Source organism: Python bivittatus, unplaced genomic scaffold (genome assembly GCF_059951505.1).
Source record: "Python bivittatus isolate LINGU-HERP-01145 unplaced genomic scaffold, Pbiv_v1 ctg000220_np1212, whole genome shotgun sequence".
In the NCBI taxonomy this organism is placed as follows: Eukaryota; Metazoa; Chordata; class Lepidosauria; order Squamata; family Pythonidae; genus Python; species Python bivittatus.
In genome coordinates, this window is record NW_028277048.1 from 41797892 (window position 1) to 41822643 (window position 24752).

At 39.2% G+C, this 24752-nt stretch overlaps 1 protein-coding gene across 1 annotated transcript; it reads right to left on the reverse strand.

Moving 5' to 3' along the window:
• On the reverse strand, positions 1–24742 carry DUS1L (dihydrouridine synthase 1 like). The gene is made up of 14 exons (XM_007434178.3): positions 24621–24742; positions 23152–23398; positions 20108–20216; positions 19649–19699; positions 18545–18657; positions 12911–12993; positions 12220–12323; positions 9869–10013; positions 9601–9697; positions 8437–8525; positions 7497–7663; positions 4847–4884; positions 2918–2993; positions 1–2033 (listed from the first exon to the last, which is right to left on the reverse strand). The coding sequence occupies exons 2-14, from the start codon at positions 23389–23391 to the stop codon at positions 1885–1887; spliced, it is 1461 nt and encodes a 486-aa protein (XP_007434240.2). The 5' UTR covers positions 23392–23398; positions 24621–24742; the 3' UTR covers positions 1–1884.
• Positions 24743–24752: the final 10 nt, after the last annotated feature.

Consider the following 24752-nt stretch of genomic DNA (forward strand, 5'->3'; position numbering starts at 1 on the left):
GGTCCAACCAAGTGAGAAACAAGTACACTGCAGTTGAGAGAGCAAGAGATGGCTTTTTCCTCATGTGAAAATATTTCTGAGGCTGGGTGGAAGTAGAGAACTACAGTACTGTACTTGCATGTGTTCCCAAGAGGCACAATCTGAGGCCCCTGAGAGCCTCAGGTTTATCCTCCCAAGGCCTCCAAATGGTGCCATCCAACTGTAATTTTGAACATGATCAAAGGAGAAAATGTTTAAATTAATGACTGGAGAGTAGTAATATTGTATTCATATTTAATTGTTTACATTAGAAATAAAATATACCTGGTCCCACCTGCTATATTTTGGAATATTGTCCCAAATGGCCTTCAAGACCAAGGCTTGCTCTTCACCAAGAAAAGACTGTGGATCCCATTGTATGGGATGTACGGTACTTTATGGAGCTGGTAGAAGAAAATCTTTCTGGATCACAAGATAGCAACAGCTGAACTTTTTTGACTCTGAATTCGTTCTGGTTCATATAATTAAAGTGCCCAAATACTTAAATCTTACTAATAATATTTGGACATCCATTTAAATCAGTGGCATTTATTTCTAAGAATCACTATAGTCTGATAAGGGTAAACATTGTAAGACAATTTATTCTAATGAGCTGCTTGGTATTCAGAGGGGCGAGGGGAGATTCTCACAATGAGAATTACTCTTTCACCAATATTTGATCACAAACATGTGAACATTCATAGGTTGATGTGCAGACACATCAGAATGCTGAAAATCTTTTCCTCTCTTCAAAGCAAATAAGTTTGTATTTCTAGCGCAGCTATTTTATGATGATGAAATCTATTTCCTTTATGTCTCCTTTGAAAATTTATTAGGAAGTGGTCCCAAACTCTTTCCAAGTAACTTATTAAGGAATGGGTTTGACTTTTAGCCCATGTTCTTTATGATGCACATAACCAGCTCTAATATACTATCCATCTCAGAGGTGAGCAACCTTTTGTCCTGTTACAGCCACATCTCTTAAGGGATAATCCGTTGGAGGTATCCAAGGTTGGGCAAGTAAGCCATGGTGGTCCCAGAGCTAAACTTGGGTGGAAATTCCTATTTTCTCTCTAGACTAACAGGTTGCAGGGCAAGGACAAACAGCTATCATTACAGGAACTTAAATAGGAACCTGAAATTAGGCTAAGGGCAGTATGAAGTAAAGTCAGGAGCTATAGACCCAACTCTGCTAGTTCTAGAAATAATGTCTTTTCACTGTTAAAAATTAACATGAAACATGTAATGTGCAGGTTTCAATTTTGGCATCATCATTTGACCTGCTGATTTGCAGTTTTCCAACATAGGCATGGTTGCAGACCTGCTATTTTTAGTAAGCTATAAACATAAAAAGCTAAACCCAATGGTCCATTGTCCTGTTAATTATGTCTTTTCCTCCTGAGTTTCACTGTCCTTTTATACCTATACTGTCTGTGCTGCAATGCCAGCTTCAAACAAGCCTCTAATTTTTGTATTTAGAGTCGGCACATACCCTAATTGTTTTAGTTATCATATTCCAGAAAACTACTCTTATAAAAGGTTTATTTGCCAATTTCAAAACCATACATAAAGTTTAAAACAGGCAGGTCATATCTTTAGAGATGTCTCCAATGCAGCATTGTAAGGCCAGTACTACTGGCTCAGTCTTTAAAGTCTTTCCAACACAGCATGAAAACTTTAATTGCATCCTTTTATTTCCATTACAGGACATTTCCCTGAGAAAGTAACTTTTTTCTTAAGTAAAACTTGTCATTAATTGTAAAACAGGCCTTGTGGTGTCAACAGCTGTGTTCTGGAAGCAGAGGTTTCTTTGGCCCAGGGAAGGAGGGAGGGCAGTCAGAAGATCCAGGAGGACTTTCCAAGGTCTCATGCTATGCCATTGATAGCCTCTTTAAGCAACATCACTTCCTCCACCTCATCTTGCTGTGTCGTCCGCTTAATATTTTCTGTATGGGATTGGTCACTTTTCCACAAAACAGACCTTTCATGTTTGGTTTTAAAAAGCAGACCATGACCTGAAAAAGCAAAAAGGAAAATACATCTTGGATGACTAGCAGCTGAAGAATAAGAAACAGGGAAAACATTCCACTCAGAAGGTTGCTGCACTGAGCAACAAACTAAAATGATCTCAAATTCAAATGGCATAATTGCTATGAACAGGTGGCTAAAATGGGATAGACACAAATTTTAAAAAGCTGCTGCAGAAGGAGATTATTTAAAGGGATAGTGAGGTTCAGTAAGAAAACACAGTAATTTTATATCTTTGTGACTGGCAGGATTCTCTATAAAAGTTACAGAAACATTTATTCATAGCTACTTGCTGATCTGATTCTGTGAGTTATTCTTGTGTGACTTGGTAAAAGAGTATGGCTTGCATATTAAAAGAAAGGCGGCTTTCAAAATTCATACAATTAACAATGAAAAAAAATTCCTTACACTTTAGCTCCTAAATTAACACACACATCAGATGAAAATAAAACTACAACAGCAGTTAACCTTTTTTTAAAAAAAGATGATTGTAATGAGTATTTCAAAAGAGAAAATTATTCTGAAACTAAATTCTACATATAGGATCAACAGCTTAGCCAACTGTGCTTAATACATTCTAGGGCTATTCAGGGAGTAAAGGCAATCACTATCATGCCATAATTTGGATGCTGTCTTAAATCAATCTTTTTTTTTTCTTTTTTAAAGATGGAAGCAAATCTGCTCTGTTTTTGTTAAATCAAGCATGTTATTTCCAGGAAATATTTCTTATATGACTTTTGGGTAAACAGTCAGATTTTGAAATCTAAGCTATATGTTTATAAGCATAAAATCACTCAACAGCCTTTAAAGTTCCTTCCTTTAAAAGCTCCGTTATTTTGGAAAACTGAGCTTTGGTTATACAGGTACTCACCAGGACAATCTGCTGTCTCTCTGAAAGCTCTTTTCTTACAGCATCCTCGACACAGATTAAATACACACTTGTTACCCTAGGAACAGACGCAAATTAGTTCAATTTTTATATGGTAATACCACATTGCCAGTATGTGGGGATAGTTAACATTCTATGTTGTACCTGAACTAAAGTATGAAACAAATCTAAAGACTGAGATATTGTTTTTTTTCTTAATAGACTGACATTTCATAAGAAAAAGATAGCACATCCTCTCTTTAATAGGAATTACTGTTAATCCCAGAAAAAATGGCAAGACTTAAAAGAGAGACATCCATACTGTCATACTGTTATTTAAAGCTCTAGAAAGGGGACAAAGAGGACACATCAATTTTGGAAGGATCTAGGGAGGCCTTACGCACTGTGGTAAATCACATCACATCACTCTCATTAATGCATTGACTCTTGCCAACACTTCCCACCCATGTAAGTATTGGGCTAAAATAGCATTCTACTCCCAAGCTATACAGATGTGGGCTAAAAACTATCATATTACCTCTATGGTGCAAACAGTTTACCACACCTACATTGGGAGGAACATCCTGCTGAAAAGTAACCTTAATGCATGAACCTTGCTTTTTTCCTTTTTTTTCAACAGACTGATGTCAAGAAACATTGCAGGTTATGGATTCTCCTACTGATCTCAGGCTTCCCCAAGCTGAAAATAGGTAAAGTTCCACCAGCTGAAAAGAGCTACTGATATGTTTATATTTCAGAAGAAGAGATCAGGTGGAAGCAAAGTCAATTAGACCCCCTTACCAATAATAATCAATATAAATACAAACCAAAAGTCCAACAAACTCAAATGTTTAGCCAATTATGACCACATCACAGCCAGTAATAAATACCATCTTTTTTTCTGAACAGATGTTGATGTCACTGTATTATTTGTCTATAACTGTGTTTGGGAAAACAGAGCAAGATCCTTCTCCAGTAGCTGGCAATTCACGCCCATAAATCACAGCAGATGGTTTATGAGTCAACTACCTTGTGGCTATAAATCTATTCATATAACTTCTACATAGGCAATGTTAAAGAATCCATCATAGGTCTTGATAGCATTACCCTTCTCTTTACAGGTAGTCTTTGCTTAGCAAACACAGTTGGGACCGGCAACTGTGTCATTAACTGCCATGATTGCTAAGTGAAATATTATGTGACCTTGACAGGCTTACAACCTCACTACCCCACTGGTTGTTAAGCAAACCACTGTGGCTGTTAAGCAAAACATCACATGACCATGACTTATGATTTTACTTACGCCTTCTCTATTAACTCTGCTTGTTGCAAGCCAGTTGCGAAGCACACAAATGGTAGTCACATGACCATGGGACACTGCGACAGTTGTGAACGTAAGGACTGGTCACAAAAGCTATTTCTTTTACACTGTTGTAACTTCAAACAGTCGTTAAACAAGGCAGTCAGTAGGCGAGGACTACCTGTACAATACTGTACTTTGCTAGTGAAGGTTTTTAAAACTAAAAGGAGTAATGTAAGGTGTTTCCTGTAGATGGCAGTACATTTCCAGATAACTTAGTAAAGTCTGCTTTTTAAAGTGATCTTTCATTGCACTAGACTGGTTTTGTCTAGACAGAGGCCAAGCAGGGTCAGGCCTGGTTCGTACTTGCTTGGGAATCTTCTAGAGAATACCAGGGCTGTAGGTTAGACTGGGATCTCTATCTCTATCTCTATCTCTATCTCTATCTCTATCTCATCCCAGAAGAATGAAATTGCTGTAGGGCTTCCAAGAAACTATATGGATGTGTTCATGAAACCACCAGGAGTCAAGCCTGACTTGGAGATTGTGCCTTTTTGGCCTACCTTTCTAAGCAAGCATTTTATAGCATTTAAGACTATAATAATGCATTAATGAAATCTATAAAGATTCACCTTTGGATTTCCACACTGATCACACTTTGCATATTTAGCTGAAAAAAGGAAAAATGAATTAGTTTTCAGGTATTTCAAACATTATCCCTAGTAAGTGACATACATTTTCTATCTTTTGATTTTAAAAACAGTCCTGAAAAGAAATAATTCAAAGGAGATTTTTAAAATTCCATGATTTAAATAAAAAGCCTAGGAAGAGATGCTGGCCATGAAAAAAAATCCAGTATCTACTGAAGGCAGCACCTTTATAAGGCTTACAAAAGAGTGGGACAACATTTTTACTTGCACACTCTTTTACAACATTCAATTGGCCTAAATAAGATGTTCCCTCAAATAGCTTTTGAACTTAAATATTCCTCTCTCAGCTAAAAGACCCAACAGATTTATTCAAGAGAAAAAAATGTAGTGAACAAGAACAAATAGAGTTTGCACCTGTCAGCTAAAGTTGCTCCTGTTATAAAGAGATTTTGAACAATAGTTAAAAACATTCCACAAGGAGTCACCATAGGCTCCACTCCTGGAAAATGCTCAGGACCTTTGTTCTGTTCCAAACCTATTTCAGTAATCTCAAAATCTTGATGCAATGACCCCCCTAAAATGATAGCATGTATTTTTTTAAATTTAATCATTAAAAAAAAGCATTAAAAAAAGAAAAATATCAGTAAGTGGACAAAGAAATTGTAAAAGTTGCACAGTTGGTGCTCAGTATATCTTTGATAAAGGGTTAACCACAAAAAGCAGAATATACTGAGTTGTTTTTAACAAAAAAGGAACATTATTTTAAAGGTCTTTTACATCTCTGAGCTGAATGCCAATATTGCCACTATTTTATTATTTAAAGATAAATCACCTAACAGAAAAAAAGAGAGAAAAAAAAAATCTACCAAAGCATTATTAAGTAAATATTTAGTTTCTAACCGCCCCATTGTTATTCTCTGATACACAATATTTATAAACATTTAAATTGTTCATATATTTCTAACTTCAGTTCTTTTAATCAATTCTTCCCCCCCCTAAAAATCATACTGTTTAAATTTGCCTTTTTTTAAAAAAATCACATCTGATTTTTGGAAACTGCCTGGACAAGTCACTGCAGTTTTCTTGGCAAGGTTTTTCAGAAGTGGTTTAGCATTGCCTCCTTCCTTGGGCTGAGAGAGAGGGACTGGCCCAAGGTCACCCAGCTGGCTTTGTGCCTAGGTAAGACTAGGACTCATGTTCTCCCAGTTTCTAGCCTGATATCTTAAGCATTACACCAAAGTGGCTCTCTTAAATTTGCTTTGTTGCATAATAATATATGGAAGCCATTTTTGGTTGAATTTAGTCAAACTTCTATTATGAATATACGCTGTTAATTTTCCCATTGCTGCACATTCTCCAAGTTTAAGTTCTCAATCTGATATCATTGGAAACATCTCTCTTTTCCAATGTTGCGCTAAGTTTATCCTCAGGACTGTCAACGTGGATCTTAGTAAATTGTGGTATTTTTTGTTGATATGTTCTGGAATTATGCCTAATTTAAAAAATGATGGTCTCAGTTCAAATTTGGTTTCCAAAATTCTCTAAATAGTACTTTGTATTTAGTTTCAGTACTTTTGAATTTTACCACATACGGTAAAATGTTCCTTCTATATTGTGGCATTTCCAACATTTATTAACCTTGGCAATTATTGACAGAGTTGTATACCATCTATAAATCTTTTTCTCTTATTGTAACTTGGGGTGAATTTTATTGACTTGTTCCATAGTTCTTCCCATAGTTGTACTCAGATTGTTTCTTTGAAGTTTTGCATCCATTTTATGACACAATTTTTATTTGTTCTGTCCCTGTGTCATATCTAAGTAGCAGTTTATATATATGTCCTAATAGATGGTCTTGATTCTGTATGAGTATTTCAAATGCTGTCATTTTTCTTAGAAGCCTTCCTTTGTTTATGTGGTCAGTTTTCATTCTTCTGATGACATGTATTTATGCAACCACTCTCCATGAATAAAACTAAAAATTTCATTAGGGTTAGAGTTGGGCAGAAATAAATATGCCAGTTAATTAAATAACTACATTTTAACCTATATATATATATAGGTTAAAACTATGATAGATCCTTACAACTTTATAAAATAAAGCTGTTTCACTGAAAAGAAACAAACAAAAACCCAATACCATTTAAAACCACACATTCAAAGGGAAGGATGAACTTGCTTATTATTGTGCAATTCCTGAAATCTGGGTTTTATTTTGAAGACAACCACTCTCATTCCTCGAAGCTGGAGTGAGGGGAGGGTATTCCCTGGCCTTAAATCAACTGCTCTTTAATTGCTCTTAAAATGCAGCAGCTGGCAGCTTTCGGCCCTTTCTCTCCCAGCACATCTTCTCCTTCTCTTCCTACCCAGCGCTGCTAAGAAATCCCTATCCCTCCGCCTACCCCTGCCATGTTCTTAAAAACAAAAACATCAGAGGGGAAATTTGTTTAATTGCACAGCCCCCATGTTTTCCAAATGTTTATTTAGTGATCCATAGTTGCAGAAATTTTGAGAGATGCTGTTCCCTAAACTTGAAAAAAGATATATTAAAAAAATGTAAATGTCTGCTGCCCCTATTTTTAGTTGATCAGTTGTACCCACTAACTATATTATATACAGCTTCATAGCTTACGTTTTAATGATGGATCAAAGCTTTTGTTTGGATTCCTTAATTTCTTCTTTTGTTTGTTCTTTGAGAGAGAATCGGAGTTCCCATCTTCCTCATCCTCCAGAGCTCGTTTCCCCCGTATACTTCCTTCCACGCCAGGAGGGGCATTTTTGTGGCACGTTTCCTTGGGCCTGTGAAGGTTGAATATGAAAACATCTAAAATGCAAGGCAGCAACTACTTTCCTTGCTAATGCCACCATTTTAGGAGCCTATACAGACTCCTTAAAAATAAGAAAGCAGGGATACCGTATGTTCCCCTGCCATGTTTGGCCCACTGCAGAAAAGACAATATTAGAGGTCATGCGAGAAAATGCTGACCAGATGAACACTGTGGAATATCAGTTATAAATGGTCATAGAAACAGAACTTAAAGAGGAAAAATACTCTCCAAAACCCCTTTTTCCTTCCTGCCCTTGAGGGAGGGTATACCAATACGTTTTTAAAAATCCTCTTCAACATCAACTCCTTTAAAAATGATGTTGCTCATGATGCTCCTTTTTACTGTTCTAGTTAATGAAGGCAGTTGAGTACACTCATTTATGTTATTTCCAAGCAGCTAGGCCTCATAAAGCAATTCGACTAGATGTGAGTAGAAATATCCTTCTCTCTTACATTAGAGTGGGACAAGCCTAGAGGGAAATGCTCAAGTCCTGAACTAGTAAAATACACGCACACCTTCATACACATAAGGAAGGATGGCTATTCAGAGGGAAAATATCACCTGATGCAATTATCATTACACCTCTTGTTACATGGCAGAGCAGAAGAAACTCAACCTGCCACGGATAGGTTTCTTAAGCTATCATTCCACTACCATATTCCTTCATCTTGAGGATTACCTTGATAAACTGCATATATTGCACAAATTAATCTGTCAAATTAACAACGCAATATAATGACTCACCCTGGTCTTAGATATGGCTGACAAATCCAGTGGAAGAAAGGTAATCCTCCCTTTGGCTTCTCTTCTTCCTTCAAATGAGCTATTTCTTCCTGCATATAGGAGCAGAAGCAATGACAAATTCTAGGGAACTTTTCTAGAGAAGAACCACCCTAGACTGATAGAGTAAACATGAAAATAAAAACAGTGTATAAAAATAAAATACATAAGAATACATAGGAATTCATTAAGCAATTCTGTGAAACTAGAAAATATAGTCTGAAATAGTATGGCTGTACATTGCTTTGGATTTGATTCCAAAAATGTGCATTTGTCTGCAACTCTTTGAAGCAGCCATGTCTTTTCCCAGGATTGTGTTTCCTTTGGAGGATGAAGAAAATTCAACTGTCTTAGAGAAAAGTAACACTAGGGGTGATACTGAAGGCTAGTGTAGTAATTTAGATCAAGCATTCTTAACCTTCTTCGGCTCAGGGCCAATAGGGAATTTTGAGAAATAGCAGCAGTGCTGGAATAGATGCAGCCAATCATAAAACAGCCTTAATCCCAGAAGGCAAGCCAGCCATTTAGCAGAAGCTGTCCCTGCCACTTAGCTCACCCTACCTCTTTTTCCTACAATTGTTAACCCTCTCACAAGTCCTGCTTCTCTAAGAATCAACTCCCAACTCTTAGTCTCTTTCTCACACATCCCTTTACCCCATAATCTTCTGCCTACTCACACAAGCACAACAGAACAAATCTATTCCAACTCCCCATTGCTCTCTCGTGCCCTCCCCATATTTTCTGCATGCCCCTCTCGCCCCTATCAACAATAGCAGTGGCAGAGCCCTCTTTCCTTTCTTGGCTCCCTGTTGTGTTTTTAGTAAGCCTCCAAGCAGACAGCCTGCATAACCCATCTACTTGCCATCTTCATTTTTTAAGAAAGCCAGTGGGCCCAGCTGGAGCCCAGCAGCAATAGGAAGAAATAAAGAAAGCAACTGGTTGCAGTCTGTTACAATTATTGCACACTTCCAGTAATAAGGAGCTGTTACAGGATAATGGACGCTGCAGACATCACATTGGGAAAGACAAGGAGATGATCAACTCATCTTGTTTGACAAATAAGAGGTCCTAAAAGGCTTTTCCACAAGAAACCTCAGGGCTATTGCAAAGTAAAGCTTCAGCTGGTACCTGGCAATGCAACTTCAGCTCCCTGTTGACAGCCACTAGTCCCTCCAGTGTCTTCACTTTTGCTAATTCATCACGCAGCTGCTGGTGAACCTGCAGCCTGAGGGAAACCAACACATGGGGTGAAGAGGAGATATACAGTCTAATCCTAGCAAGTAAGATGTACAGCGTCAGTTCTCCCACATGCCATGAGACCCCTCCTTACACCAATGGTGGTGGAAATCTGCTGTGGTATATCACATAAAATACTACAAACAGCAGAATCACTCACGTGTGATGCCAAAGCTTGAAGAGATGAGCTCTGACATAAGACAACGGGCAAGGATATTGCTGTACTATTTCGAGGTATTCCTCAGCCATCTCCCAGACAACAGGATTTCTTCCTTCAAATAAAGCAGGATTATGAAGATTGCCCTCTAAAAGAAAAAAGGCAGAAAAGAAGTCAGTAGTTTGGCCTTAACTGAGAGCATGGAGGATTCCAAGTGGGAGTTAGCCTCATAATGCTAATAGGCTGGTGGCTGCTGGGAGTTCGAGCACTTCCTTCTCTTTCTTCCAAAGTTCTCCTCCAAATATTCCATATTCTCAGTGCCTCTGCAATCACACTTTGGAAAGATGAATTTGTGAATAAATTACAGGTAGTCCTTGCTTACTGACTGCTCATTCAGCGACTGTTCAAAGTTACGATGGTGCTGAAAAAGGAGATTTACAACCGGTCCTTGAACTTGCAGCATCCCCGCAGTCATGTGATCACGATTTGGGTGCTTGGCAACTGGTGCGCATTTACGACAGTCACAGCATCTCGAAGTCACATCATCGCCATATGCAACCTTCACAACCAGCTTCCAACAAGCAAAATTAATGGGGAAGCTGGCAGGAAGTTGCAAGTTGTGGTCACATGATGTCATGCTTAACAACCACGGATGATTCGCTTCATGACTGTAGCTGGAACTGACATAAGTTGGGTGCAGTCATGTGATGTTTCACTTTATGACCATGTTGCTTAGCAACAGAATTGCTGGTCCCAATTGCGGTCAGTAAGTGAGGACTACTTATACATAGCTCAGTCATTCATATTTATTAACAGAGAAGTGAAGCTTTTTAAAATCTATTTCTTGCCATTTCAGAAGAACTGAGATTATCATTTTAATCTATTATTTTACCTCCACTGTGAAATTAGTGAAGCCTTGTTTAGCTGATGTTTCCATGCAGTTTACAGTTGAACAGTGAGCTGGCTAGCCTCAATCCCTCGACTAACTTGAAGTTTCAAAATCAAGATTTTGATCACTTCCATTATTATTAATAGAGAGGGGTGTACAAAATGTTTCATTTTAAAATGCTTTCAAGCATTAGGTTTTGCAAAATGGACTGTTTCACACATTGTGGAAGCATTTCAAGCTCAAAACACTCATTCCAATACCTCCTGACTGCTTGAAATAGACCATTTTGTATATAAAGCAGGATGTTTTGCAAAATTTTGTGATCAAAACATTTTGAGACAAACTGTTCTCACACTCCTGGACAATCATCAGTGTTTCAGGAAAAACAGTTCTCTTCAGAATGCAGGTGCAAGCTAGGAGGTGTTAACATGTCTATACAACTGTATTTCATATTTTTTGTTTCTCCACCTAAACCAATAGATTTTATATGCAAACTCAAATTTCTAATTAAATAAACTATTCAGTAAGCCTGTTATAATAACCAGACAGTCCAATCTTGTATGGCAGGTTTTTCCAAACTGTGTTTTGTGGAACCCAGGGCCCTCCAGGAACTTGATACGGCTCTATGAGAGACTAAGGGGTCAAGGGAAAAAAAAAATCACTTGAACGCAGCCAATTTTCTATCACTAGAGCTTTGCCTCTGGATCAGGGGGTCCAGGACTTTTTCTTAACTAACAGGTTCCTTGGCCTGAAAACCTTTGAAAACCCCTGCTGTACAGCAATAATGGCTTCCTCTGCTTTTTAAACTAAAGCACCATGCACTCCAAAGGATGTATCTGTAAAGTCTTCACACCGTGAATGATATCTGTTTTTCCCTTATCAGTAGCAAGGCAATTCTTTCCCTGTTGGGGTCCCCTATTAATGTATATGCATTCTTTGACCAACATTCCATGTAATACCTACGCATCCTTGGAGCTCTTGTTCCTGGCTCATCTGGATGCGAGAGACCAGTGTCTCCCTATAACCTGCTAGCTTTGGAAAATAATCATTTGAATCCTCTTCAGTTGTTGGTGTCTATTGCATGAGTATCCACGACAGTAACTATTCTATCTTTCAATGGTCAGCTTTAATATTTTGATGGGTCACCAAGTCTGTAGGGTAGAGTGGGAAGTAAAAAGAAAACAACAACGACAACCAGAAATAGCAATAACAAAGCACTTCAGTATTGTTGCAAGAGTATTACATCACGATATCCCCAAAGTGACCAGGAGTCTTGACGGAGGCTTTATGTTTATCATACTGAGCACCGCTGATCTCTGCTCGGAAAATTTAAAGCACTGCTTTAAAGGGTACCGAAAGCAGCAGCAGCAGCAGCAGCAGCAGCAGATGACCATATTATGAACAATAGCATCTGGCATCACTTAACTTGGACAGAGACATTAAACAGTTTCTTTTCCTTTCCTACCTGCGCTCATAACGCCCTGAACTCCTGTCTTCTGAATACACCGTTCCACATCTTTGAGGTATTGAATGTTTCCATTTGCAAAAACAGGGATGCTTACAGCCTTTCTATGACAGCAAATGGAAAAGGAGAGGTAATGCATAAATAATAGAAATGAAAAACTTCTAAGAGCACCAGACACAATATTGCCCCCAAATTGAATGCTTTCAGCACCCAGAAAAAAACATCATGGCTTACACTGAACTGAGGAGCAGAAGCAGGGACCTTGTTTTTATCTCTCCCTTCCAAGATACAATATTCATGTCCTATTGATAGTTACATGGGCTCAGGGAACTAAAGGGCAGAACCCTCTGGTCTTCCCCATTGGTCAAAATGTCACAGTCCAAGAACAGATAGTCAAAAATCGACCCAGTACGAATGGCTTAAAGACCAGTTTATGGCTCACAATTTCATTCTGGTTGTGAGAAACTAATCTCCTGCCTTTCCCAGCCCCTCTATTCCCCTTCTCTGATGAGTCTTGCCTTTTGCAGAAAGTAACTTAAAGGCAGAGTCCATTTCCTTGTTCTTAATTCATGTGGGCCCATTTGGGATGCAATAATTATCTAAAAGGTGAGATATAGATACCACCAGTGAATCAGTCAATACGCATTCAGCAGCACAGGGTCCCTTCCCCAGGCGACCTATGGGTGTTTACCTCACAGCCTGTATGTGCTCCCAGGAAGCAACACCAACAAGAGGTCCCTTCTGTTCTTTAGTGCGACCATGGACAGTTAGAAGCTACAACAAAATTGTATTTGTCTTTCAGTGTGAATGGGACAAACAATCTTAGAAAATATTTCATTTCTCTCTAATACTAGCTGGGTCTTTTTACAAATAGTCAGGAATTCCAAATATCATTTCTGATTTTTTCAGGAGATGACATTACAGATAGTCCTCACTTAATGACCACTACTGGGACTGGCAACTCCATCACCTAGCGATGCGGTCATTAAGTGAGACATCACGTGACCATGATGGACTTACAACCTCACTTCCACCACGGTCATTAAGTGAATCACCCATGGTGATGAAGCAAGATGTCATGTGACTGCGATTTGTGATTTCACTGCCAGCTTCTCCATTGACTCTGCTTGTTGGAAGCCAGCTGTGAAGTGCACAAATGGCAATCACATGACTGCAGGATGCTGTGATGGTCATAAATGCCTGCCAGTTGCAAAGTGCCTGAAACTCAATCACATGACTGCGGGGACACTGCAATGGTCATAAGTGCAAGGGCCGGTCATAAAGTTACTTTTTCAGTGTTGTGGTAACTCTGAATGGTTGCTAAACAGGGCAGTTGTTAAGCAAGGACTACCTGTACCATATTTTTCCTCAGGTACTAAATACATTTCTTGGAATACCCATACATGTTTTATCTAAGAACATTAACAACTGATATTGACATCTAAGCATATTAAACATTTTGACGTGTGTTAATATACTGCAAATACCTCCTAGTTAGTGGGATGTGAGCAACAGTGTTTTGGCTATATTAGAGATCTCAGCTTGTGCAAAACATGAAAACATGTTTGAGCTAAAACTGGGCTTTAATTGCACTTACTGTCATACATGCCAAAACTGATCAGGACTAATCTTACTATTAACAGAGAATGCTATATATGTTATGGGTATTACCAAGGCTAGTAACTGAATCTACACCTTTTCTATGTTACTAAAAACGTTATGTGTTAGCCTTGACTGACCACAGCCACCATGGTTAGCAGAAGTCAACGTCAATAGGTTCGTTTGGTGACAATTATGGCATATGGAAAATTTGACTTTGAATGTGAATGATTAAAGAACATGAAAAAATAAAATAGATGATAGATAGATAGATGATAGATACAGTTGCAAGAAAAAGTATGTGAACCTTTTGGAATTTCATGGTGTTCTGCATTAATTTGTCATAAAATGTGATCTGACCGCCATCTAAGTCAAGAGTATTGACAAATATAATGTGCCTAAAATAGTAACACAAAAACAATTCTGATCCTTCATGTCTTTATTGAGAACAACCATAAAAACTTCATAGTGCTAGTGGAAAAAGTACGTGAACCCTTGAGTTGATCTCAAAAAAGCTAATTGGAGTCAGGTGTTAGCATACCTGGAGTCTTGTTAAGCCTTGGAGGTATGGACTAGAGCTACGTTGACTGATAAAAGCCACTCAAACCTTTTGAGTTTGCTCCACACAAGAAGAATACGCTTATGTGAGCCATGCCTCGCCAAAAAGAGCTTTCAGAGGCTCTATGATCAAAAATTGTTGATTTACATAAAGCTGGAAAGCATTACAAAGTGATTTCAAAGACCTTAGAAATTCACCAGTCTACCATTAGGCAAATGATCTACAAATGGAGACACTTTGGGACTGTGGCTACTCTACCAAGAAGTGGGCACCCAGTCAAAATGACCCCAAGAGCACAACGAAGACTCATCAATGAGTAAAGAAACAACCCCAAGTGACAGCCAAAGATTTGAAGGCATCATTGGACCTGGCTAACATCTGTGTTCATGAGTCTACAGTACGTAAAACATTGAACAAGCAGGGTGTCTATGCCAGGACACCACGAAGGAAGCTGCTGCTTACTACAAAGAACATTGCTGCACACCTGAAGTTTGCGAAAGAGCACACTGACACTCCACAGCGGCATTGGCAAAATGTTTTATGGACTGATGAAACAAAGATTGAACTATTTGGAAAAAACACGCAGCACATCTGGCGTAAAAAGGGCACTGCATATCAACATGAAAACATCATCCCAGCCGTAAAGTATGATGGAGGAAACATCATGATTTGGGCCTGCTTTGCTGCATCAGGGCCTGGCCAGCTTGCAGTTATTAAGGGGAAGACGAATTCCCAAATGTATCAAAAAATTCTTCAGGATAATGTGAGAATGTCTGTACGTCAGCTGAAACTCTGTAGAAGTTGAGTGATGCAACAGGACAATGACCCCAAACACCGGAGCAAGTCCACAACAGAATGGCTTCAGAAAAACAAAATCCGCCTTTTGGAGTGGCCAAGTCAGAGCCCAGACCTCAACCCAATAGAGATGCTATGGAATGACTTGAAGAGAGCCATACACATGAGACGCCCAAAGAATATGACAGAGCTAAAGCAGTTCTGCCAGGAAGAATGGGCTAAAATCCCTCCTGAACGATGTGCAGCTCTGATCCACAGCTACAGGAAGCGCCTGGTTGAGGTTATTGCTGCCATGGAGGGGGTCAACCAGTTATTGATTCCAGGGGTTCACTTATTTTTTCCACTAGCATTTTGAATGTTGAATGAGTGTGCTGAATAAAGACATGAAGGATTAGAATTGTTTTTGTGTTATTATTTTAGGCATATTATATTTGTCAATACTCTTGACTTAGATGACGGCCAGATCACATTTTATGACAAATTAATGCAGAACACCATGAAATTCCAAAAGGTTCACATACTTTTTCTTGCAACTGTAGATAGATAGATAGGGAGGGAGCGGGAGAGAGAGAGAGAGATCTATTGTGTGTCTATGAAACTAAAAGGGGTGGGATGCTATAAAGATGAACAAAGGTAATCTGATCATGTGGAATGGAGCTGATGACTACACGGAGGGAAGTGAAGATGTACATTTAATTATGAATGAAGTGGCTAAAATATCGGACAGCATGATTTGGTGTCATTTAGGTTGCATCTACCTATGAAAGAAATCCATAGGCTGGTGACAATTCCATGTTATGTTCCAGTGAATGATTGTCAAGGAAGAAACAGAGATGAGTTTTCAGAAAATTGGGCTACATTCTGAATGAATGCAATCCAAGAAAAAAAGTATTTTCCAGATGATATGAGTGGATAAGTAGGGATGAGATGACTGATTACAATAAAAGAGACTAGATCATTCAGAGCCTGAAGAATGAGTAACAATGGGTTCTGTTTGGTGAGTATCTGCTTAGAAAAATATTAGTTTGTTTTGAATATGTGGTTTAATGTATTCATTAATGTATATGTTGTACACATACACAGCAAAGGAATAAATTTAATTCTAAAAGAATGAGTGGAATTCTAAAAGAATCAGTGGTTCTGAATGCAGGACAGACTATTTTTTGGTAGGGTCAAGGATAGTTCTTGGAGAAAAACTGATGTGAAAGAAACAAGAGACAAACTAGAATGACTGCTGGAAGAGAAAATGGAAGTCTTATATGAAAAAGGATTAGAAGAGAGGTTCAACAGAAAGAATGGGAAGTGGATGTAAGAAAAGAGGCTGTGGAAGCTGCTTGTACAGATTGAAGAGAATTATGTTACAGAATGCCACAGAAGAGTGTGGAGTTATGTTAAAAAGAAATACAAAGAAAAGTTCAGTGGAATGATGAAGTGAAAAAGGCTGTAAACAAGAAAAAGAAGGTGCATAAGAGAATGATTACTGCAATCATGAGGATGGGAGAAAGCTATTGTACGATGTGTGTAGGGAGAAAGGATAAAAGATTAAAAGAGGCAGAGAAAATGCACAGTGATTTTTGATGAAAATGAAAAAAAAAGTTTTGGAAGTAGATAAATATGGGCTAAACAAGTACCTGTCAGCACAGTGAATGGAATTAAAAATAAAACAGATGAACTGATCTCAGAAGGAACTAAAGTGAGAGAATGCTGGAAGTTATATGTCAGAGATTTGCACGTATAGGAATGATGGTGGAATTGAAACAAATGCTGTAAATGTTACTGTCAAAGAGGTGTCAATTGATGAAAAGGAAGGAATAAATACTCTGAGATATTAAAAAATGGTAAGGCTGCAGGTGTGGGTGGTGTAACTACAAAAATGTTAAAATATGGTTGGCTTATGGAGTGGCTGTACAATTGATTTGATGTATGTATGAAAACAGTATTGAAGGATGCTGTTATTTTTTTCTCTATACAAAGGAAAAGGGAAAAGTCACAACAGTGAATGCAAAAACTCTAGGGGAGTTAGTTTGCTAAGTATCCTGGGAAGGTGGGACAAGAAGTGACCACAAGGAAAATTTTATATTGAACAGAGGATGTTTGGACCATATTTTTTCTTCACTGAGAAAGGTATGAATGTAAGAAAGAAGTTAATTGAACATTTGTGGACTAAGAGAAAGTGCATGATGAAGACAGCAGGCTTGAATTACGGAATTTTTGCACAAATATGGAATTGAAGGTTGGTTGCTAAATGTGAAAAGATCATACCAATGCTTTATTGTATGATGGAAGTAAAGCCTGAGTGAGAATAACGGAATAAGACATGGATAAGGATGTTCATGTGGTTGTTTCATGTATAAGGAATGTTTGTGGTGACATTAGTATTGTGTTTTTTTGGCACATAAATGTACATATACTTTTGTAGACAAATAATGCTGTATTGTTGGCTGTGAACCCAAATGATCTGCAGTAAATGTTAGCTGACTGTATAATGTAATGAGGAACATGGATTTAAAAATTAATGTATCAAAGACCAAGGTAGTTGCATTTAAGCAACAGACTGAACAATTGCAAGTAACTTCTAAACAACAAAAAACAAGAGCAAGTAGAAGAATTTGCATATCTTGGTAGAACATTTACTAAGGCTTAGAAAATGGACGGAGAAGTGTTAAGATGTGTAAATGCTGACAGAAAGAGAATGTTGTCTGATGTAGGAATGAATGTTTGTTGGACAAGCAAAATTTGCTATGGGTAACAGCATGCATTTGCCCACTTTGTTACATGAAAGTGAGAGTTGGCTATGTCAAGAGAAACATAAACATAAGTTAAATGCGGGGAAAAAGGATTACTTAAAAAGCATGTATGGTAAAGGAAGAAAAGATGTGGTCAAGAATTACGGGCGATGAACAAATGTGGACTGAATCCCAAAGCAAGTGACCAGTAAGAAGACTATGCTTATGTGGTTTGATCACATGGAGAGAGTGAAGATCAAATAGCAAAACCAATACATGAAGAGTGAACAAACTGAGAGGAAAACTGAAAATGAATAATTGGGTGGATTTTATGTCATTCTCAAAAAGAGAATGAACTACAGGCAGTGTATGAAGTGGTGCACAGATGTGGTGAAAGCAGGGGATTTGCAAGGATAAAATGGTGCGGAGAAGTTGAGGGAACAGTATTAGTGTAAACTAGTTTTAGCTATGTTTTAGTTTTTGCTATGTTTTCTCGTGTTTGTCTTATCTGTTTCTCAGTTTCCATGTTCCTTCCTCCTTTTCTGAACTTTGCATAACATTGCTTAAACTGAAAGGGAATAGCATGATAGATATGTACATATCAATATAATTAATACATCAAAACAAACTATAATGGATTCCTTACTTGACAACCAGCCTTCTCCAGCAATTGAGCATATTTCACAGTTTTACTAATTTCTGGGAAAACACGGATTTTGCACGTAATAGGTACAGAGAGCTTTTCGTTAGCCAATACAACTGGAAAACAAGAGAAAGAACCTGGTTGAAACTGGAAGTTATATTACTAGGAGAACAAATAACTCCAATCCCATTTTATGGTATACTGCACACATTTACTACACAGCATACGTTGCTGCATGTATACATTACTGCAGGAATAAATAAAATAAGTAACAGAGCAACAAATTTAGCAGAGGAGAGATGAGCAATTTTTAGTTATTCCACCTTCTCCCTGCATTATTAATTTATCTGATAGCTTTTTACCCTGCCTTTTCCTCTAGGTCTAGTTGACCTAGATATACAGCACTCCTTTTTCCATTCAACAGCAACCTTATGAGGCTAGGCTAAAAGTTGGTGACAGCCCCAAAGTCACTCAGTGAACTTCCAGTAAAGCTGGGTCTGCTTTTCAGTCTACCACTGTAACCACTAGGTCATACTGTCTCTGTGTGCTTCAATCTTACCTCACATTTGCAAAAAGATTTTATGGATGAAAGAATTGTCTACAGTGGATGGATAATGCTGCGTCAGTGACCCCAAAGTAATGGGCATGCTTCAAAAACATGAACCAAAAGCCTACCTCATTGGCTATTGCACCATTTCAGCCCAGTGGCTCCTCCATCCTGCACTGGGCAATTAGAAATCAGTTGCCATTTCTGTTTTATTTTATCATATTATCTGTAGGTTTCTTCTAGCCATTACTAATGAGAGAGCATATCCACAACTCTGTATACAGTAGATGTATGGGGATGCAGTCCAGTTAACTGTTGCTGGAATTACCTTGCATCCAGCAAACCCCGCAGAATTATTTTTGGCTGCACGGGACAGAGGGACCAGTGGGTATAGTTACCAGCAATCCATGTTTATAGCTTGCTGTGTCATGCAAGCAGGCTGGGTGCAGTGTTATGAAGGATAAATCTTTACATGGGAGCCCCAAGACAAATAACATACAATACATTTGATTCTACTCTTTTCCCATCCCACCCATTGCTCAAGAACCTTAAGGACTTACTCATTCTTCGGAGAAGGTCCCACTCCTCTTGCAGGAATGCTCCATAGTGACCTAAAAGAAAATCCAGCCAGTTATGGCCTAAAAGGGACTGGCCCAATGTTTGCTACACAAAATGGCCACAGTGGTGAATAGTTTTTTTTCCCCTAGGCTCAAGAATAAGTAAAGATAGGGAATGTGCTGGAGAAATAAAAAAGAGATTAATCCTAGGGAGCAAGGAAATGACAAATTAGACTAGAAAAAAATGACTATCCATGGCAAGCATGGAGGAAGTAGAAGATAACATATAAGACGGGTTTTCCTAGGGAGGTCACAATGGCAAGCATTTGTTCATGTAGTCAGTGGGAATCTGGCTAGATTTGATGGCAGTTTACTAAGTCATTCTTTGCAAGGGAGGTTGGTCCTGTGTCAGTGTACACAGAATTGTGGCCTAAATTACTTTAGATTCTGATTTACACATACCTCTTTTTGCAATCATCTGAGGACATCCCAAATTCAGGTCAATTGCATCACAGTAGTCTTGAGCTAACAAGGCAGCTTCAACAAACACTTCTGGATCATTGGCACAGAACTGTGAAAGAGATATATAAGCCAAATAGTAAGCTAGCATTTATTTTAACATCAAAATATCAGAACCATTGCACACATTGATAAAACAATAGGTCACTATGCTATTAAACATCTTCTAAGTTATGTTATAATGTATAACAAAACACTGCATATACCTGTCCCCCCAATCTAGGTAGTGTTATTGTTGTTGTGACTACCTGACAAGTTCTGATTATAACTTCCCAATTAAAATCTCATATCTTGAAGCATGTGCTTTCTGGTACTGTGTATTTCAGCCCTTCTCAGACACATCCAAATGGACTAAGTATATCCAAACAGCAGAATTATGTATATTTTGGAAAACTGCTAGTCCCCAAGACATATCTGTCATGTTTCATTTTTGTCTACTATGATGCTAGCAGACAAATGTTCCATGACACACTAATATATTTAAGACTTCTACTTTAAAAAAATGGTAGACTTGCATATATATTTTTGTAGCTACAGACCTCCCCTAAAATCTGATACAACCCACCATAATGTAGGGAGAGAGGGAAGAAGGAAAGAAATGGATGTAGTGGTTGGGAACAGATAGAAACATAATTGTGAAGTAGCTGGCTTTAGTTTATGTTAAAAAAATCCAATCTAATAAAACAAATCATGCATTTTGCTGAAAGGAATACTAGTTTCCAAAATAATTTAACTTAAATTGGGACAATCATCTTAGATTTTCTAGGTATACAGTACTTTTTTAGAATTGAATCAGAAGTGCTACATACCACAAGCAGATAATCCAGGGGCTCTAAAATGCTTGGGAGGATACAGCTAAGAATGTACTTAGTTGTTTAGGTCAAATTAAAATTAAAAAAAGGTTACAAAAATAATTGTTGGGCTCTTTTCTAACACAATGAAAACACCACTTACACTTTGGCTTTCCCAAGGGAAGTTGATAAAGGGCCCAATGCAATAAAAAATGAATAAGTAGATAGTAGGACACTGTTCCAGTATGGAGTATGAATAGTATGGATAGTATTACTGTTCCAGTCTGGAGAGAAAAAGTTAGCATGAAGATTTTAGAAGCACAGGTAGTCCTCAAGTTACGACAGTAATTAGGACTGGAATTTCCATTGCTAAATGATGTGGTCATAAAGCGCGATGTCTTGTGACTGCATTGTTTAGTGACGGCAATCCCAACAGTCCCCATAGTTGTCATTAACGGTTGTTAGACAAGGACCCACCCCAATTCCAAGTCATTCCCGGCTTGGTCCCTCCCAGCCCTGAGCTTTTGTAAGGTAAGGGACTGCCTCCTCTTCAACTCTCCCCACCTGCCTATCTCCCCCCCATCTCTGCCTTTTTGGTCACCTTGCACAATGACACTTCTTGGTGGCGGCACTGGGGCTGAAGTAGAGGCCAAGAGCCTCCAGCAGTCTCAGCCAGCTGCCACTGCCCCTGGGCCTCTACTTCAGCTCTGATCCCACCACTGCCGAGGAGTGCCACCTCAAGCCCTGCACCACGGCCAGCCACTTATGATTGCAGGGGCTTCTGAGGCCTTCCGAAGCATCGCAAAAACAGCGTATGCTATTTGGAGAATGGTGCAAGCAGCCTCGGGAAGAAGGCCTAGCATGGCCAGCATTTGCCTCGCATAGGGTCAGACCAGGCACACTTTGTCAGCAGAGGAAGACGGCAAAGGTCAGCTGGGCACAGACGGGCCTATGGAGCACAGGGTGGCGGGGGCGGCTGGGGCTTTATGCTGTAGCACTGGGGTGGCTGGCTGTGGCACGGGGCTTGAGGCAGCATTTGTTGGCAGCAGCAGCAGCAGTGGGGCTGAGGCTGAAGTAGAGGCCCAGGGCGGTGGTGGCTGGCTGAGGCTGTTGAAGGCCCTGGGCCTCTACTTCAGCCCCAGTGCCGCCACTGAGGAGTGCCGCTGTTCAGGGTAGGAAAAAGGGCAGAGATTGGGGGGAGATAGGTGGGTGGGGTGAGTTGAAGCACCCCTGCGGTTGTAAGTGCGGGCAGGATGCCAGGTGCCCTCATTCTGATCACACGACATGGGGGCACTGCAACGGCCATAACTTGGGGACTGGGTGTAAATACCATTCTTTTAGCGCTGCTGTAACTTCAGTTGCTGAAAGAATGGTTGTTAAATTTAAAAACTCTTTTATCATTTCTAGCTTTCATGGAGTGTTTCAGCTGGAGAAGCCTGATCAGTGAGAACTATTTGACTCAGTAGACATATGAGTTACCCAAAAAGAATACTTCAGACACAATTTGTGACATAAAGTGCACCAATTAAAAAACTGTGGCTCTTTAAAGAGGTAATAAATGCATTGTTGACACATGAAAGGTTTTACTACAATAAATGTGCTAGTCTTTGGGGGTGTGTGAAACTCTTTGTGGGTAAATCTGGCTATTACAGTTACCCCTTTGCATGCATTATGTTAAAATACCATGTTTTCCACACATGGCACAGTTACTATATTTTGTTATAAATGGCATATAACTGTAGCTCAACCAGACCTAATAAGTTGCACTCCAGATGTGTTGGATTATTACATTTATAGTCAACTTTTCCTCCAGAAGCTTGATTCAGCATGCACGGCACTACCTTTCTTTTTCCCACAACTACCACCATGTGGGATAAGTTGACTGGGAGAGTATGTTTGATCAAATGTCACCCAATGAGCATGAGTGGCTGAGGATGGACTTGAACCTGAGCCTTCCTGGTCCTAGTCCAACATCTTAACACTTATACCACACTGGCTGGATTACAATTCCCCTCACCACAGTAAGCAAGGGAAATGTTTGTGGATTATGGGAATCAGTCCAGCACACCTGGAATGGATGCACTAGTTATTTTAAAATTACTTCTTCTGAAATATTTACTATTACATAATGCAGAAAAACATATCCCACAACAAAGAGTATGGAAGCCCACTGAGAAATCATCTGGTTAGTATTACCTGTACAATCAAAGGTCTATCTTCAGGGCACACTTCACAATACAAGTTTTCCTTACGATAATTGGCATCTCTGACAAAGACCTGAGCGTGCAGCATGGGGGTATAACATAGATGGGCTCCATGACGGCGGCTTAACAATCTCCAAGCCAGTTCACTTTGATCCACCATGGGAGCAACCACAAAACGGGCCCCTCTCAGTGTGTTTTTCCAAAACTCAAAGCCCTTGGGTTTGGGCATCATCCTTTCACTGAAAAGAAATAGGAATAGTAAATGCTAATATCCTTTTATTCATCCTAGAAAGTAATTATAATAAACTTTAACTATATTCAACACACTGATATTAATTAGTTATATCATATGGTACCAATAACTCCTGCAATGTACCATTTGTGTTGTTCTTAACATCTCCTATATGCAGTAGTCACATACACAAAACAGGGCATTCAAAAGAAAGAAAAAAAGATCCACAAACTTTTGCTATGCACTTAAACTATATAATATATATTTAAGATAATGTAAAACTACATAGTAAATATATTATCTACATTATGTATTTATCATTTGTTAACAAAATTTCTGAAGAGCAAGGATTCCATAATTTAGAATGCATTTCCTACCACCTTTATATTTTATGGTTACCATTTTTATGATTCTGTAAGCCCTGCTTTATAATGCTACAGCATATCACATTTTATTTTCCTTACTTGCCAATCTAAATTGCCCTATTAGAGCTTATCAATTTTATCTTCAGAATTAAAGCAATGCTGAGTAGAAAGGTAGCACTATGAAACATTTCTATCTTCTTGTCCATGGATGATTAACATCTGCAAGAAACCAGATCTTCCAGATCAAAGCTTAAATACGAGTGACAAGTGTGTTACTTCTTCCCCTATGAAACACTATCAGCAAGGGTGTGTGTATATGTGTGTGAAATTCACACATTTTCTAATTGTTTTTCTCCAATCCCTATTTAGGGAAATGAATAGAGAAAGTCCTGTTATCTGATAAGGGCAAAGCTGGCAAATCATTTTTATAAGGGTTAGGGTTAGGCTAGGAAGCCAAGCCAATCTGATCGGATTACTTTTTGATGATGGCCACGCAATAGCTTATAGGACTGAATGGTGAAAGCCAACCAGACTAGATCGGAATGACTTCCTATAATTATCTATAGAGAGGAAAGAGCGAGGGCTCTGAGTAGGTAGATGCCTTGCCGTCCTCGTACTCCTCAAAAGGCAGCCGCCTTCGCCTTCTCAAAAAGCAGCAGCGGCAGAAAGGCGCTACGTTACACGGGACCCTGCTCCCTATCCTGCCACTTGACCAAAGCAGCCCAAGCCCCGCGCTCACCCCCCAGCCCCGGCTGTTCAAGGAGGGCAGTCCTATAAAAATCAGGCCAGGAGCCGAGCCCTCCTCCCTTCTCCGGCGCCCCGAACCCTCTGCCCCAGGTCTTTCTGCCAGCGCCCCGACCGCACCTGAACGGGACACCAAGGCTGAGCCCACGCAGGGCGATTAAGCCCCAGACAGTGCACCAGTCATTTCACTCCGGCCTGCACGGGAGGGCGTAACCTCGAACCGGCCCCCCCCCGGAAACGACGCCACGGAAG